General features: G+C 29.3%; 1 protein-coding gene and 1 long non-coding RNA gene across 7 annotated transcripts in view; one reads left to right on the top strand and one right to left on the bottom strand.

The window, feature by feature from the left end:
* Positions 1-4,386, top strand: part of LOC111085663 — an 8,060-nt gene extending 3,674 nt beyond the window's left edge. The window contains exon 3 of the long non-coding RNA XR_002610477.1: positions 2,877-4,386. This is a non-coding gene — a long non-coding RNA (uncharacterized LOC111085663). The remainder of the gene's footprint in view (positions 1-2,876) is intronic.
* Positions 1,001-14,099, bottom strand: part of LOC106458972 (katanin p80 WD40 repeat-containing subunit B1-like) — an 81,458-nt gene continuing 68,359 nt past the window's right edge. For 3 of the 6 annotated variants that reach the window (XM_022385337.1, XM_022385338.1, XM_013918538.2), the window contains 7 exons: positions 12,426-12,473; positions 10,222-10,769; positions 6,925-7,095; positions 6,242-6,318; positions 4,979-5,053; positions 4,396-4,512; positions 1,001-3,000 (listed from right to left, as the gene is read on the bottom strand). In XM_022385337.1, the coding sequence (XP_022241045.1) occupies positions 2,868-3,000; positions 4,396-4,512; positions 4,979-5,053; positions 6,242-6,318; positions 6,925-7,095; positions 10,222-10,769; positions 12,426-12,473 (1,169 nt within the window). In that variant the 3' untranslated portion in view covers positions 1,001-2,867. Of the gene's footprint in view, positions 3,001-4,395; positions 4,513-4,978; positions 5,054-6,237; positions 6,335-6,924; positions 7,096-10,221; positions 10,770-12,425; positions 12,474-14,099 lie in introns of those variants that run through there. The other 3 variants (XR_002610476.1, XM_022385340.1, XM_022385339.1) reach the window with 3 other exon arrangements.

Genomic DNA, 14,099 nt, shown 5'->3' with positions numbered 1-14,099 from the left:
CATATTACAAATGTAGGTTGACTTTTTTTTTTACTTTGTCCCATTAATAAATTTTCATGATTTAATGAGAAAAAAATAATAACTCATATTAATATCAAATTTTAGAAAATTATATCAGTTACATTAGAAGAAACTTAAAAAAATCTCAATTTAAAAGATTAATTAACCTTCATAGAAATCAGACACAGGTCTTTCACTGTTTAGGCCAATCACTATTCTATTTAATTTGCATGAACAAGGTTAAAACAAATTTTCTGACTTTTAACTATATTTACCATTTTTACAAAAACGCCTTGCTACAACACTACCATGGGGTGGTTTCAATTGTATCTGATCTGTTACTTTTCAAATTAATTAAGTAAAATACACACGTTTGAAATAACAGATTTTTCTGTACTTTAGATTAACTATTTTAGGTAGTTATCAATTTAGGGAGTAATTCTCTCCCCCCCCCCCTATATAAAATAAAACTTGCATTAATCTATTCGTTGATGTTTATGAGAAAATTTACAACAGATCTAAAGTCAGCTTAATAATCAGCAGGGTCCAGTACTTAAAACATGTTTTAATGAAACACTTCTTTATAAAGAACATTACTGTTTTCTAAGTTTATGCTGAAATTGATTTTATAAGAATTTAATTAAAAAAAAAGAAGTTTTTCTGTGGCAAATTCCATGAAGCTAAAATTAATATGTTCCTTCATTCATGTGTATGTTAGTTGTGAATACTTTGTTAACCATAAACTTGGTCTGTTCCATTCTGAATTAGAATATACTACTTAGTAAGTGATTATCAACACTTGTTGAGAGCATTTAAATTATCTAATTAGCCATTAATGTTATAGTTAAGTTACAAAAAACACACTCTTTTATTTACTCAAAACTAAATTATCCGTAACATAAAAGCTATATTACGGAAGATAATTACACACATTGGAATGTCTTCTATGAAATCACAGGTTCAATTTTATAAAGCACAGAAAATGCCAGAAGTGCTTTTGTTGAGCTTTGTAACAAACAGTAATATGTACATTTACTCCAAGGTACTATAATATTTTGATTTTTGAAAGAATAATCCCTGTAGTTCCTGCATGCTTTTATTCAACAGCTAATTCCTCTGAAAGCGGATTATAGTATACTCTGGCCAACTTCTATAGATTTCTGTTCAATACATAGACCTGCCAATAATTTATACTACTCTTCTTATAGCTCCTGTTGATTACTATTAAGTGGTCATTTCTGTCAAGAACAACTTGCTGTGCACACTTTTAAGTTCTTGTTGAATAGTTAGTCCTGTCAAGAACAGCTTCTAGTAGGCTCTTTAATGGCCAGTATATTGACCTGAAGAAAGCCTTGGTATAGAAGCCAAAATGTCATCCCATTCTAGAAACAGGCTGGAATAGTTCATTAAAGTCAAAACTCCAACACCTGCTTATGATAATAAAGTTCTTACAAACATAATTCAACATTTAATATATTGGGCACATCATATGACTTCTCATTAACAAGGTACATTTTCTTTTAATATATTTTATGATGCCTTTATGTTTGACATAAATTTAAATAAATTTCAACTGTTTTGTATTTCTTTAACTTAACTAGTTTTTTTTCTTGACTAGCATACTTTTATAAGAATTATATGGGTCATAATAATCAGCCTAGTTGATGGTAAGAACAATAAGAAAAAAACAACAACAAAGTTTTTATCATTTTTTAAACTTCCTTTTTCCTTGTGTTACAAGACGTAAGAGGCTGTAGTTTTCCCAAGTTAAACTCATGTTTAATTTTTTCCTGCTTTATCACAATTCCCTGCTTTATATGCAATATCAATATTTAGCAATTATAACAATCATATCAACTATTTTCACATTTTTGTTTGAATGTCATTAAATCAAATGAGACAAGGATATGACAGAATTTCAAATACTCATACCCAAATTCTAAAAAATAAACTACATTGGATAATTCTGTTCATTGAATTTTTTTGTTGCATAATACATAAATCATCTTCTGCTGAAGATAAATACTTAGTTACTGTATATGCCAATTACTTTGTACACGGTTAACATTCTTCATAAACAACACAAACTAAAGTGTAGGGAATGAGTCTGTAGGTCTCTAAACATATGTCTTCATAAAACAAACAATATCAAACATTGTTCCTTGTGACTGATTCTAAATCTTTTAAAACAAATAATACAGTCATACATATCTTTCAACACACAACGAATGTATTAACTTAAAATGATTAATAAGTTTTGTGAATCACTAAACTTTTTAAAGATAAATAAGGCTAAAGCTAAACACAGAATTAATAACTTCTAACTTTTTGCTGGTGAAAGTGTTCAAAGGAACAAAAATTGTAAGATGCTCCATTTTTGTGTATAGCGGAAGTTGGCAAATAACAGAATATTGTACATATTGTTGGTTGTATAGTTTTTGTTACAATACAACAACCGAAAAATGAGAAAGTGAAATCTCTAGTTACAATTTTATACTGGGACTCTTTAAAAAGTTTTTCAAGAACTTGTATATTATTGTCTCATGGAGACTAATAAATGAAAATAGTGAACATGATGGTGGATTCTTCTGACAGAAGATAATCTGTTCACAGAGTGCGGATTTTACAAATATCACACCTAATTTGAGACAGATAATTGGCAAAACATTAAAGTATTATAAATATCTACAAATCTGTTATTTTTCACACTAGTGTGATCATTACCCATTGTATAGTTCTCTAAAATGTTAGTGACATCTATAAGAAGTTTTAACACAATCACTTCACATCCTGTTAGTACTGGCTTGTGTTGTTCCCAATTTATTTTTCTTCTTTATAAGTACTTATAATGTTCACTAAAGGCGATTTCATTCCAGGCTTTGCATCAACAGGTGGAGTTCTCTGAAAGAGTGTCCCAGTTTACCTTGCATAGTTTGTCGTTTCAATAAGAATGATCGGATGGACAGAAGATGATTGTAGCAACTGACACATTTGTTGTATCTGAAAGGATAAAAAAATAAAATTATATGTGTGTGTGTATATATATATATATATATATAAATAGTTTAAAAATCTTACCATAATTCTGATTTGAAGTAATCGAAATAAAACTGACAAAATTACACTTTTAACTTAATCAAGCTTGCACTGAAACACTCGTTGTTTTAGCAATTTGATTATGTAAATAGCACCTTCACTACTACTGTGTAAATTGCATTCCAGCCTGAAGAGCCCTGGTATTGGGTAAAGGTATTGTGAGCACTTCATATAGCATGGTTAATACATTATTATACACTCTTTTATACTTTCAAACAGAAGTTATTAATAAATACTAAAACTGTACATAAACAAATTAAGGTGAAATGAGCAGTAACTGCCTAATTCAGAGCGACATTTGAGAAGAAAGTATTGTAGAACTAATTAATCTACAGAAGTAGCTCAGGTGGAAAGATTAGTGTAGATAAGTCCTCCAAGATATTCTCTTCTCCTCAAGTGTCACTCTGAATTAGGCAGTCACTGCCCATTTCAACTTTGTTTGTTTATCATGAAGACTCTCCCTAAATTATCTATTACAGAATATATCTGTACACATAAAGACCTTTAAAAGTTAACATTTTCGAACACCAAGCATAGATATATCAAATTAAAGAAGTATCATAACTTTACAGTTTTTACAAACCAAAATATTGTATCTGAAATTTTTATATACCTAAACTGCTTAAAATTATATACATTTTAATGCTGTTAATCAACCAAAAATGTTTTCATATATTTTGTCACTACCACTATAATAAAATTAAAATACTGTACTTGGTTAGTTTAACTATATTTTTGTATCTGAAACCTATAGAAATTAATGCATATTTGAAGTGTTAAAATGGGACTTTTATGTACATTGAATCAACCATAAGACAATTCCTCATAAAAGTTGTCACATATTGCTCTCACAAAAAGAGTACGTATATTGTATTTATAAGTATCTGGAATGTAAAATTTGTAGGTGGAAACACATTATTTGAAAATTAAATAGTGAATGAAATATATAGAATGTATACTTTTTATCACAATTTTAATTAACAATCAGTATGATTCACAGTACATAAATTAAAAAACAACAATTAAAGACTTACATTTTTTTGTGGATTAAAAGTGGGTGATAAATCACACATTGCGTATTTAGTTGGAAGGTCAAATTTAAGCGGTACATAAACATACAGATCAGAGTTATCAATATTTTATAAAATTCATTACTGTGGCTTAGGAAAATCTACATAAAGGTACTTGTATACTATTATACTACAGTTGCAACACAAAGTTTTATAGACTAATACAAAGCCAAGGTATGAGCAGGCACTAAGTGTTTTTTTTAAACTACAGAATGCTACAAGGTGATACCTTTCTTCACGAGTAATGTCGACTCCTATACCAGGTGGTGCTGTAATATTGGTTTTTATCACAGTTGCAAAATTTTTCAGGATCAGCTTTAAACTGTTGCATCCCACTGACATATACCTGATAAAACAAAAATTTTCATTGGACAACTACTTACATATAATATTTTTTTACACTTTTTGAAACAAAACAGACAACACCATACACATTTGTCTTTTTCAGTTCATGAACTTGAAACTGAAGGCTGTAAATACTTGTACAGTTTAATAATTATTTACTTATAAAGTTACAATAACTTATATACATCACTAAATATCAGTATAAATGAGATACTTGAAAAATGTTAATGAAACAATGGAGAGTTGGTGAGTTGATTGTGTGAGATATTCAGTTTCAAAACTTTAGAAAAGCTGTATTAATAAACTTCTGGGTCATTAATGGACAAATTGTTAGTGTCATAAAAAATTTGATATTTTTTTCTTTTATATAAGACTTTAGTAGTGTTATAGTTTATAAGAAAGCTTAACTAAAATGTAATGTATATTACAAAATGAAATAAACATTACTTAATGAATAACATACTCACGATTCAAATTTACTCTGTAACAACTCAAAAATAGTAGGCAGCAGTAGCTGACAAATATCCAGACTCCAGAGTTGCCTAAAATAAAACCAAGTTCATGCAATATTTCTAGTAATAAATTTTTCCAAAGAACAGTTTTTGTCTTAAAGATTGAAAACTAGTGGGTTTTGTGTATATATAAAAAAAGTATTATCTTGCAAAATTATCAATGTAATCAGGGAAGTTTGAAAATCAAAAAACCAAGTGCACTGGGCCAAACAAAAGCACACTGTTGTAAAAACTACGATAAATGAATTTTAACTGAAAGACAACAAACTTTTATATTTAACTAACAAAACTAGTATGGTAAATCAAAATAATAAATTTTTAGCATTTAAGTTCTGACTGTAGTGAAGATTTTTATTGTAAGGTAAAAAAATATATACATTTAAAATATTTAATTCTTAAACTTTAATTTATAATGATGTAATATTCAATAACTTCTATAATTTAACTATCTCTTGCATCCTCACATTCAGTCCATCCACAGATCCTAATGTGATACAAGTCTGTACATGTAATTATAACTTAATTACAAATTAATGAAAACAAAATACAAGTTTAAACATTCAAACCCTAATGATGTTCAATATGGCAATAATCACAACCTTGATGTAGGACCACCACATAGGTCATTTAATTTACAGCTAAATACTAGCTTCTTTAATATAAACAGATTCAGAACCTCCAATAAAAACTTTTTTTTTTAAACCTCTGACGCGATATTTTGAGGTCTAAAATGAAACAAAATACATGTAATGACAATAATCAAATAATTCATATTAATCTAAGTACTGGTGTCCTTTTTAACATGACAGCCAGAGCCTTCTTTATGTACTAGAAATTTGGGTACTTAATGTAGTAAAAAACAAAAATAAACTTTTTTTTTTGGCATTATATTAAAAAAAATCCATAAAAAAATTAAGAACTACATATAATAACACAAAACATCCACTACAAACTAAGTAATTACTCAAGTGATGAAATGATGTTCAAAAAGCTCACTAAATGATGCGATCAAGAATGACAACTACAAGTAAGTACTTAGGGGTCTTAGAGGTAAAGATATCCAGAACATACACTTTTAAAAAGTACTTATGTTACAGTAGTGACATACAATAGCAATCTACTGAACCCTTCATGTGATAATGCTCAGAATGTCTACTAAAACTTGAAAATTTATGCTTTTGAAACATTAATAAAATCCCTTAATAATTACGTACTTACGCCCTTAAACAGATGATGTTCAGCATGTCCACTATAAGAGCCATATCATTCATGTTGATTGCAGCATCTAACGCAGTCTAAATGCAATAAAAACTGTTTCATGTGAACAAAAAAAGAAGGTTCTCACTCAAAGACTTTCAAAACAGAATCTTTTTCTTGATGGTGGCAAAAACATTTCAAAGATTTCTTAATCATAACAGGGTCAAATCTGTTCTAAGTTCAAACTTATAATGGATGTTAAAACACTGATATCAGAAATGTTGTCATGATACATAACGAACGATACTTCTCTTTCATATATGTTTTCTATATAAGCATTGTAATCTGAATTTCTCCACTTAGGTAACAAAATTTGAACCTTGCACTTGTTAAAACATTTGGTTATATTAAAAATTAGTAGTTAAGTTATTTTTGCAAATCACAGTACAGTTATTATTTTCTATTAAAAAGATTTAATTAAGGTTTCCAAAAAAAAAAAAGAATTATGGACACTGTGAACTGTATTTTTAAGCTAATACATTTACATATTTAACACCAAGTATTAAACAGCCCTGAGATATTACTTCTCATACTTCAAACTCTAGCCGTCTTTGACACTAACTCCTCAATAGATTCTAATGCCAAGTTTATCTTGTATTTTACATTATCTTGCATCAAGCATTTATGGAATAAAAAAAACATACCTGTGGTTCCTTTGTAGTCCACTGAGCTAAAACAATCTGAAGATTTTTGCGTCGATGTTGGAAAACTGTGATCATTGACTGGTGGCCCTTGAAGATAGAAGACATGGCTTCTGCCTCTGACATTTCTGGCTGAGGTTGACTTCCAATTCGAAGACTATTCTGTAAATGTCTCTGTTTATACAGAGGAAGCATTAAGATAAAGATTTTTAAAAGATGAAAATTTGAATTTAAAACAGAAATATGATTTCTAGCAGGGAAAAAAAGGTAGTAACTACTTAACACTGTTGAAATTGAACTCTGTATAAAACCATAAGGCCTTGTTATAGCTACTTAGAACTGTCAAAAAAATTGGCATAAGCTGTAAATCAGCTAAAAATTATGCCTCAAGTGCATTTAAAATATTTTTAATGTTGGTTAATATGAATAATTATTGTAAAAGAGTTCAGAGGAATAGTCAGGATTTTAGGATCCCATTATCTTTTTAAATATATTATTTTAAACTATTTAGGCTCCAAGTTACTTGTAGGTCCATGATTGTTATTCACAGAGTTCCTAATAGCATACCAATTATACAAATAAAAAACACCATCAATACTGCAATTAAACCCACTAATTACTTTTATGGTTTTCAGTATATTTCACATATAAAATGAGTAATTTCACTAAATTATTTTTGTCATTTCCTTGATGCATTATGTGGATCCCAATGGTTGTGAATAGTATAAAAATAAATCACTAATTTGAAGATTAAAGGCCAAAACTGAATCATTTTACAAAAAATAATGAAATTACATAGTCTACTTGATTTCTGTCAATTTTCTTCTAAGCTAATATTTAAAAAATGTAACATGTTTAATACATTAACTTCACTGTTTGTAAAAAATTAACATTTTTCTGAAAATGTATATATATTTAACTCGTATAAATGAGTGGTCTAGAAAGATAAATTAAATGATGAGAGGATAGAGTACATTTCTTTAATATATCAAACATAAATCTAAAAAAATAGTTCACTTTGAAAATCTAATGATTAGATTAGAAAAAACAACTTAAGTTGGTTTGCAATCTGTTTTTCTTTTAACCACAAATTTTCAGTTAATATCAGTAACTAAGATTCATGTATTTATACCATTGTACACATTACTATAGTAATTCCCAAACATGCAAGAAATTATGCAATTTTGTAATAACAGTTACGAAGAGCTTAAAAAAGTTTTTCAAAGTTGCTTCTGCTACAGAAGTGAGAAAATACAGAGAATAATTAGTTTTTAACTTTCCAACCAGTTCTAGAAAACAATTAATTGTTCTCTATTGTAAGCTTATTGAACAATTTAAATGTAATCAGTGATAACACTGTCAGCATTTGCAACTATTTTATGAATTTGGCAGTTATTCAAGAAAAATCTGCAATAAACATATTTATAAAAAATACAATCTAACTTAAAACTTCAAATGTGGTATTTTATTTATTCACTGCTATTATCACTGGTCTTATAATCAATGAAATTGATCACTGTACATGTTACAAATGTGTGTTAATTGTTTTTTAATTCCTTTAACTCTTTGGATACAGGTAGGTAAGTGTGCATATCACAATCTTTTAACAGATATATTCAAAATATAATTAAACCACTTTATTATTAATTTATGTGAATAAATCTGGCATCTAAATGTAGTTAATAAATCAGATTTTAATATTATATAGGTTTTACTTTCCTTATTAGGCATGCATGGCTGAAAGGTGAATATAATAAAAATAATAAATATACATAAATGTATAATCCTATGAGATTTAAGCTATTTAGTCTAAACATTTATATTTTTGTGTTATAATTTGTAGTCATTCTAGAATGAAAAAGGCATAACTTGTATTTCTTTCCTAATTTTTTTGATGTGGTTATGAGATCGGTCAAATCGACCAAACCCATATAGAGATTTGTTAATGAAAATAACACATAAAATATAAACTTTTTTCTTAAGAAATGTTTGATAACTATGTGGACATTATAAAGATTTCACATATGAAATTTGAAAATTTTCTGATGTACAAAAGTATTTTTAATCTTAAAATGAAAAGTACTTTGCATGTTGGATAGGCAACATGCGAAACGAAAAAAAAGGCATGAGAAAAACATTGCTTTACAAACCTTAAGAATTAATAAGAAAAATTATATATCTTACATATGAAAGCATTGTAATGTTTACTGATAATCTACAAAACTTTGTTAACATAAGCTTACAGATTTAAAAGTTATAGCACGAAAACTATAACAAGCACAAAATGGTTACAAGGTCGGTCTCATGGAACTGAGCCCGTGCTGAAAGTTTGGTTTGTTATGAATTTTGTGCAAAGCTACACGAGGGTTATCTGCGCTAACCATCCCAAATTTAGCAGTGTAAGACTAGAGGGAAGGCAGCTAGTCATCACTATCCACTGCCAACTCTTGGGCTGCTCTTTTACCAATGCATAGTGGAATTGACCATCACATAATAACACGCCCACAGCTGATAGGGTGAGCATGTTTGGTGGGACGGGATTCAAACCAGTGACCTGCAGGTTGTGGGTCGAGCACACTAACCACCTGGCCATGCCGGGCTGTCGTGCTGAAAGAGTTAATGTAACTGACCAATAACAGACTACATTTTATAAAAAGAATATTGCATGGTCAGGATGTATTAAATGTTTGTTTTTCCATAAACAGTCAAAAATATGATGAGTATAGTTAATGTAAACACCAAAAACAGATATTCACACCTTGTGTTAGACTACATATACCTATTTTATGTTATTAGCAACTTGATTAGGAGTCTACTGAATTTCAATTTGCTTGTACGGAGTTAAACAAAGGTGCAAATAAAACATGTTTGAAAAACAACGTAGTTTTTATTATTTAGTTTCAAACTCAATAGGAGATGTAATTTTACAATAACTATGAATAAAATGTACTTCAGAGAAAACTTATGATTAATTTGGTTAATGAAATTCATAACATTACATTATTTGTCTTCTATAAAAAAAAAGATCAATGACAAAAATTGAAATGAACACAGACTTGTTATACTTTTTGAATGTAGATTTGTTATACTTTTCATAAAGAAAAATTCATTAATTATTTTGATGTATGCTTTCTTTAACTCTTAGTTATTTAAATAATTAAAAGAAGTAAGATGTTATTTAAAACTCAATTATTATCACATATTATACTCTGTATATCTGACAGTAGACAACTGGGAGAGAATAAAACAGAAAGAAAAAAAAAAGAAGCAGTTTTACGTAGTTTCAACTACACAACTCACAGGTAGGAAATCTTCTAACTCTAGTCCTACTGGATGGTCCCGTTGATCTGGTACAAATTCTACATAATTTCCTGGACCTCTGTGTGGTTGATTGTCTGGGAATAGAGTGTTAAAATCTGAAAAGCCAGGAGTTGTTCCATACGTCTGCTCAGGAAAGGCTACCGACTTTCGTAGTTGGACATCTTTCTCAGGTACTATAGGCACAGGTCTGACTATGGACACAGAGGAGGGTTCTGAATTCCACATGGTTTTGCTAACTATGTTCATGGGTTTTTTCAATGGTTGAACATGATTTGTTAATGGTGTATCTACAGAATGCTGCAGAGGGCTACACTTTAGAGAGTTAAAGTCCATAATTTTGGTGTACGATGTATTGAGACCAGGAGAAGACAAAGTGTTATTAACCAAAGTGGAAGAAGATGATATTTTTTCACACCTTTCTACAATAGGATTGAAAGAATTCTCTGGCAGTGCTGTGAAAAGAGTAGGTGTAGCCTTCTCTGAAGGTTTGATTATTCCAAATTGTGAGCTACTGTTACTAAGAAGATCTACAATAAACAGAAAGTATCAAGAAGTATTTGAATCAACAAAAACACAAAACAAAGTTATAAAATATTCCAAAATTTGTGAAAATATAATCATTTAACATTTTAAGAAAAAAATATTGATACAAATTAATATTTTCTTCAGATAGACATGGAATGCTTAATACAGTCTTTAGAAATAACTAAAAAATATTTTATCATTATTTTAAACATAGTTTCTGTAAGAATATTGCAGCAAAAATAAAAAAAGTTAGGTATAATGCAGTGGAAGTGTTACAAGAGTAATGAATATAAAATATTTCTTAAAACATAATGGAACAAAAACAGTAAAAAATATAAAAAAAAACAATGAATGTAAAATTCATCAGTGTTATAATACCTAATCTGAAGTGTTAGAACTCTCATTATGAAAAATAATTCTTTAATTGTAAGGAGGAGGTCACATTTTTCTCAAAGAAAAAGATGAAGTGCATATAGCTTGAAACTAATTATGTATATTCATATTCTTCCCCAATAAAAATATCTGTTTTTGTGTACTTTTTTGATTATTTTTAAAACAACTGCTTAGTCTGCAACTATCCTACTAAAAAAAAGCAACAGATTTAACGTTATTTATCATAGATAAAATAGCTTTGAAGGGAAGTGGATTTGATAATGACACAATTATTACATTATTTTGAGTCACAACTTTGGAAAGCCTAGAACAGTTCTTAATGTTATGCAAAGTTAATGTTTTCCTAATCTGAAAATGTTATTTCTGATAGATACTCATCTCTTCACACAGAAAAGCTATCTTTCTCGCACACGTCTGCGTATGTATGCCACTAGCCTTGAGGAAACTCCCACCTAATTTCACATGTTTAACATAAACCGTGCTGGTGCATGATGAGATCATCATGTAATAAAAGCCCCCCCTAATAAGAGGGCAACACAACCTCCATGTACAAAAACTCTCCCTATGCATTGCACTTATGATAACTTCATTCTTTGACAAGGCACGAGATAAAAAATTTGTGTCAGAAGTGGGGAGGATGGGCTGGAGTGTGTGCAAAAGTATCTATCGAAAATACCTTTTCAGATTAGAAAAACATTAACTTCTGAGATGATATCTCACTTCTTTGCACAGAAAAGCTAGAATCCTGCACTGAAGTCCATGGAGTGTGACACCTGATGACAGGGACTCCATATGGGCACACCCATGGGACACCATATCTTGTCTCAACCAGGGTATACTCTTCACTAGGAATGTAGTGGCAAGAGAGACATAAGCCCCATGTGTCACAGGGACAGACAGAATCAGAACACGACCATCTAAGTATATCACAAGAATACATCAGTGGTCTTGTGGAAGATAGCTTTTCTGTCTGTGAAGGTGAGTTATCATCTCAGAATTTAAATTTTGCAAGCTAAAATTCCTTAAAAATCCAATATCTTTCACATTTATACCATACTTAGTTACAAGTCTTCAAAAGTAATTTCTGAAATTAATAGTAATTCCTCTTCAAAATAAAACCTACCATTTATATCAAAGCAATGTATAACAGAAATACGTATATAAGTAAATATCTTTAAATCTATATATTCAAAAGGCATCAAAAATCATCAGTTGTAAATACTCAGCCCAAAAAGAAAAAAAAGAAAAGAGAGGATCCTCAATACCTTCTGGTGGAGCTGGAAAAGGTTTTGTTTTGGGAGGAGTTCGACATACTGCCAAATAAATAAACATTAAAACATTCAATTCAGTATTTTTTCTCTGTATGTATGTACATATAATTATAAATTTTGCATTGAAAAGGTGCATCTTAAATTTTTTTATAAGCATATATTTCTCTACTCCAATAACAACAAAATCTCACTGAAAGACAAATACCAAAGAAGTCACACAATTTTATAACAAGATATATACATATATATCTGAGAATTTTTTTGTAAGTTGTCTGTGCACAACTGTATTTAAAAAAGTACAGCATTTCAAAATGATCACTGGAATTGAATTTTTGAAAAACTTTAAAAACATAAACCTACATATAATTCAAAAAGTAATTATAAATTAAACCTATCTAAAGAAGAATGTTGTACACCTATCACTTATGATGTTTAAAAGAAAACCACTAGCATCATTTTCTTAATTTTCTGGAAAATATTCAAGAAATTTTAACATATATATAAAAGGTTAAAGCTGGAAACCTATAAAACTAAGCATATTTAATACATGTATTAAAATTTATGGAGTAATGATAATAAACCCGGAAGACTGTTGGTTCTATTCTCGACAAAGAAAAAAGTAAGTTCTCCATAGTTTCTGGTAAGAGTAATAAAACATTTTATTTATACCAATTTTTGCTTAATGAGAATTTGTTCCTTGATATTTCAAAGTACAAAAGGAAAAATGGTAGTATAAATTATTAGAAAACACTAAAAACCTGAATTATCAACATGGTATTATGTATTTCACGTCAAAGTTATCAACCATTTATTTTACCCCACACTGATGATTTAGTGACAGTTTATGGTAGAAGAGTGTAAATACTAGATACAATATACAGGAATACTGAAACACTTTATATATACACACACACACACACACATAATTTGATACAAAATTTTGGGTGTAGAATTTTTTACAGTTAAAAAAAAAAGTTAATAATGAAAAGGCTGGACCTCAAGATCTTGGTTAAAACAAAAACTATGTTATCTATTCATGAATTTTGATATTAAACAAAAAAATTGACAATTTAAAACTATTTGTTCTAATGGATAAAACTAGTTGATAGAAGTTAGTCATGATATTGTTGTTTAACTGAAAGTGCACGGGGTCAATTCACTATAATTCCGAATTTGTTAGGTCATCAAGAAATTAATGTCGCATTTTAGAACTCTTTCATTAACCACCCCTCAGAAAACGTACATCCTGTATAATAGTTAAATGAACCACCTAAACGTCACGTTAATGTAGCCTACATAATGTTTAAGGTTTAGTATACTCTAATCCCTTACAGTGATGGCACAAGATGAGACACACATTCAACATGTAATGCTGTTTGAATACAAGAAGGAAAACAATGCCTTTGTAGCCACAAGGGATATCAAAGAAGTTTATGGAAATGTTTTAAACATTCCTAAGTGTTAACAATACTTCAGCAAATTTCATTCAGGTGACTTTAGCTTTAAAAACTGTGATGGAAGGAGCCGACATGTTGGAATTGATATTGATGCTCTGTTACCACAAAGAATATCAAAGAAGTATATGGAAGTGTTTTGAATGTTCGTAGTTCAGCAAATTTCATTCAGGTGACTTTAACTTTAAAAACTGAGATGGCAGGGGCCAACATG

This window comes from Limulus polyphemus, unplaced genomic scaffold, assembly GCF_000517525.1.
Source record: "Limulus polyphemus unplaced genomic scaffold, Limulus_polyphemus-2.1.2 Scaffold540, whole genome shotgun sequence".
NCBI lineage: Eukaryota > Metazoa > Arthropoda > Merostomata > Xiphosura > Limulidae > Limulus > Limulus polyphemus.
Note: the sequence above shows the minus strand (reverse complement) of the source record. Positions and strands in the feature narration are given on the sequence as shown.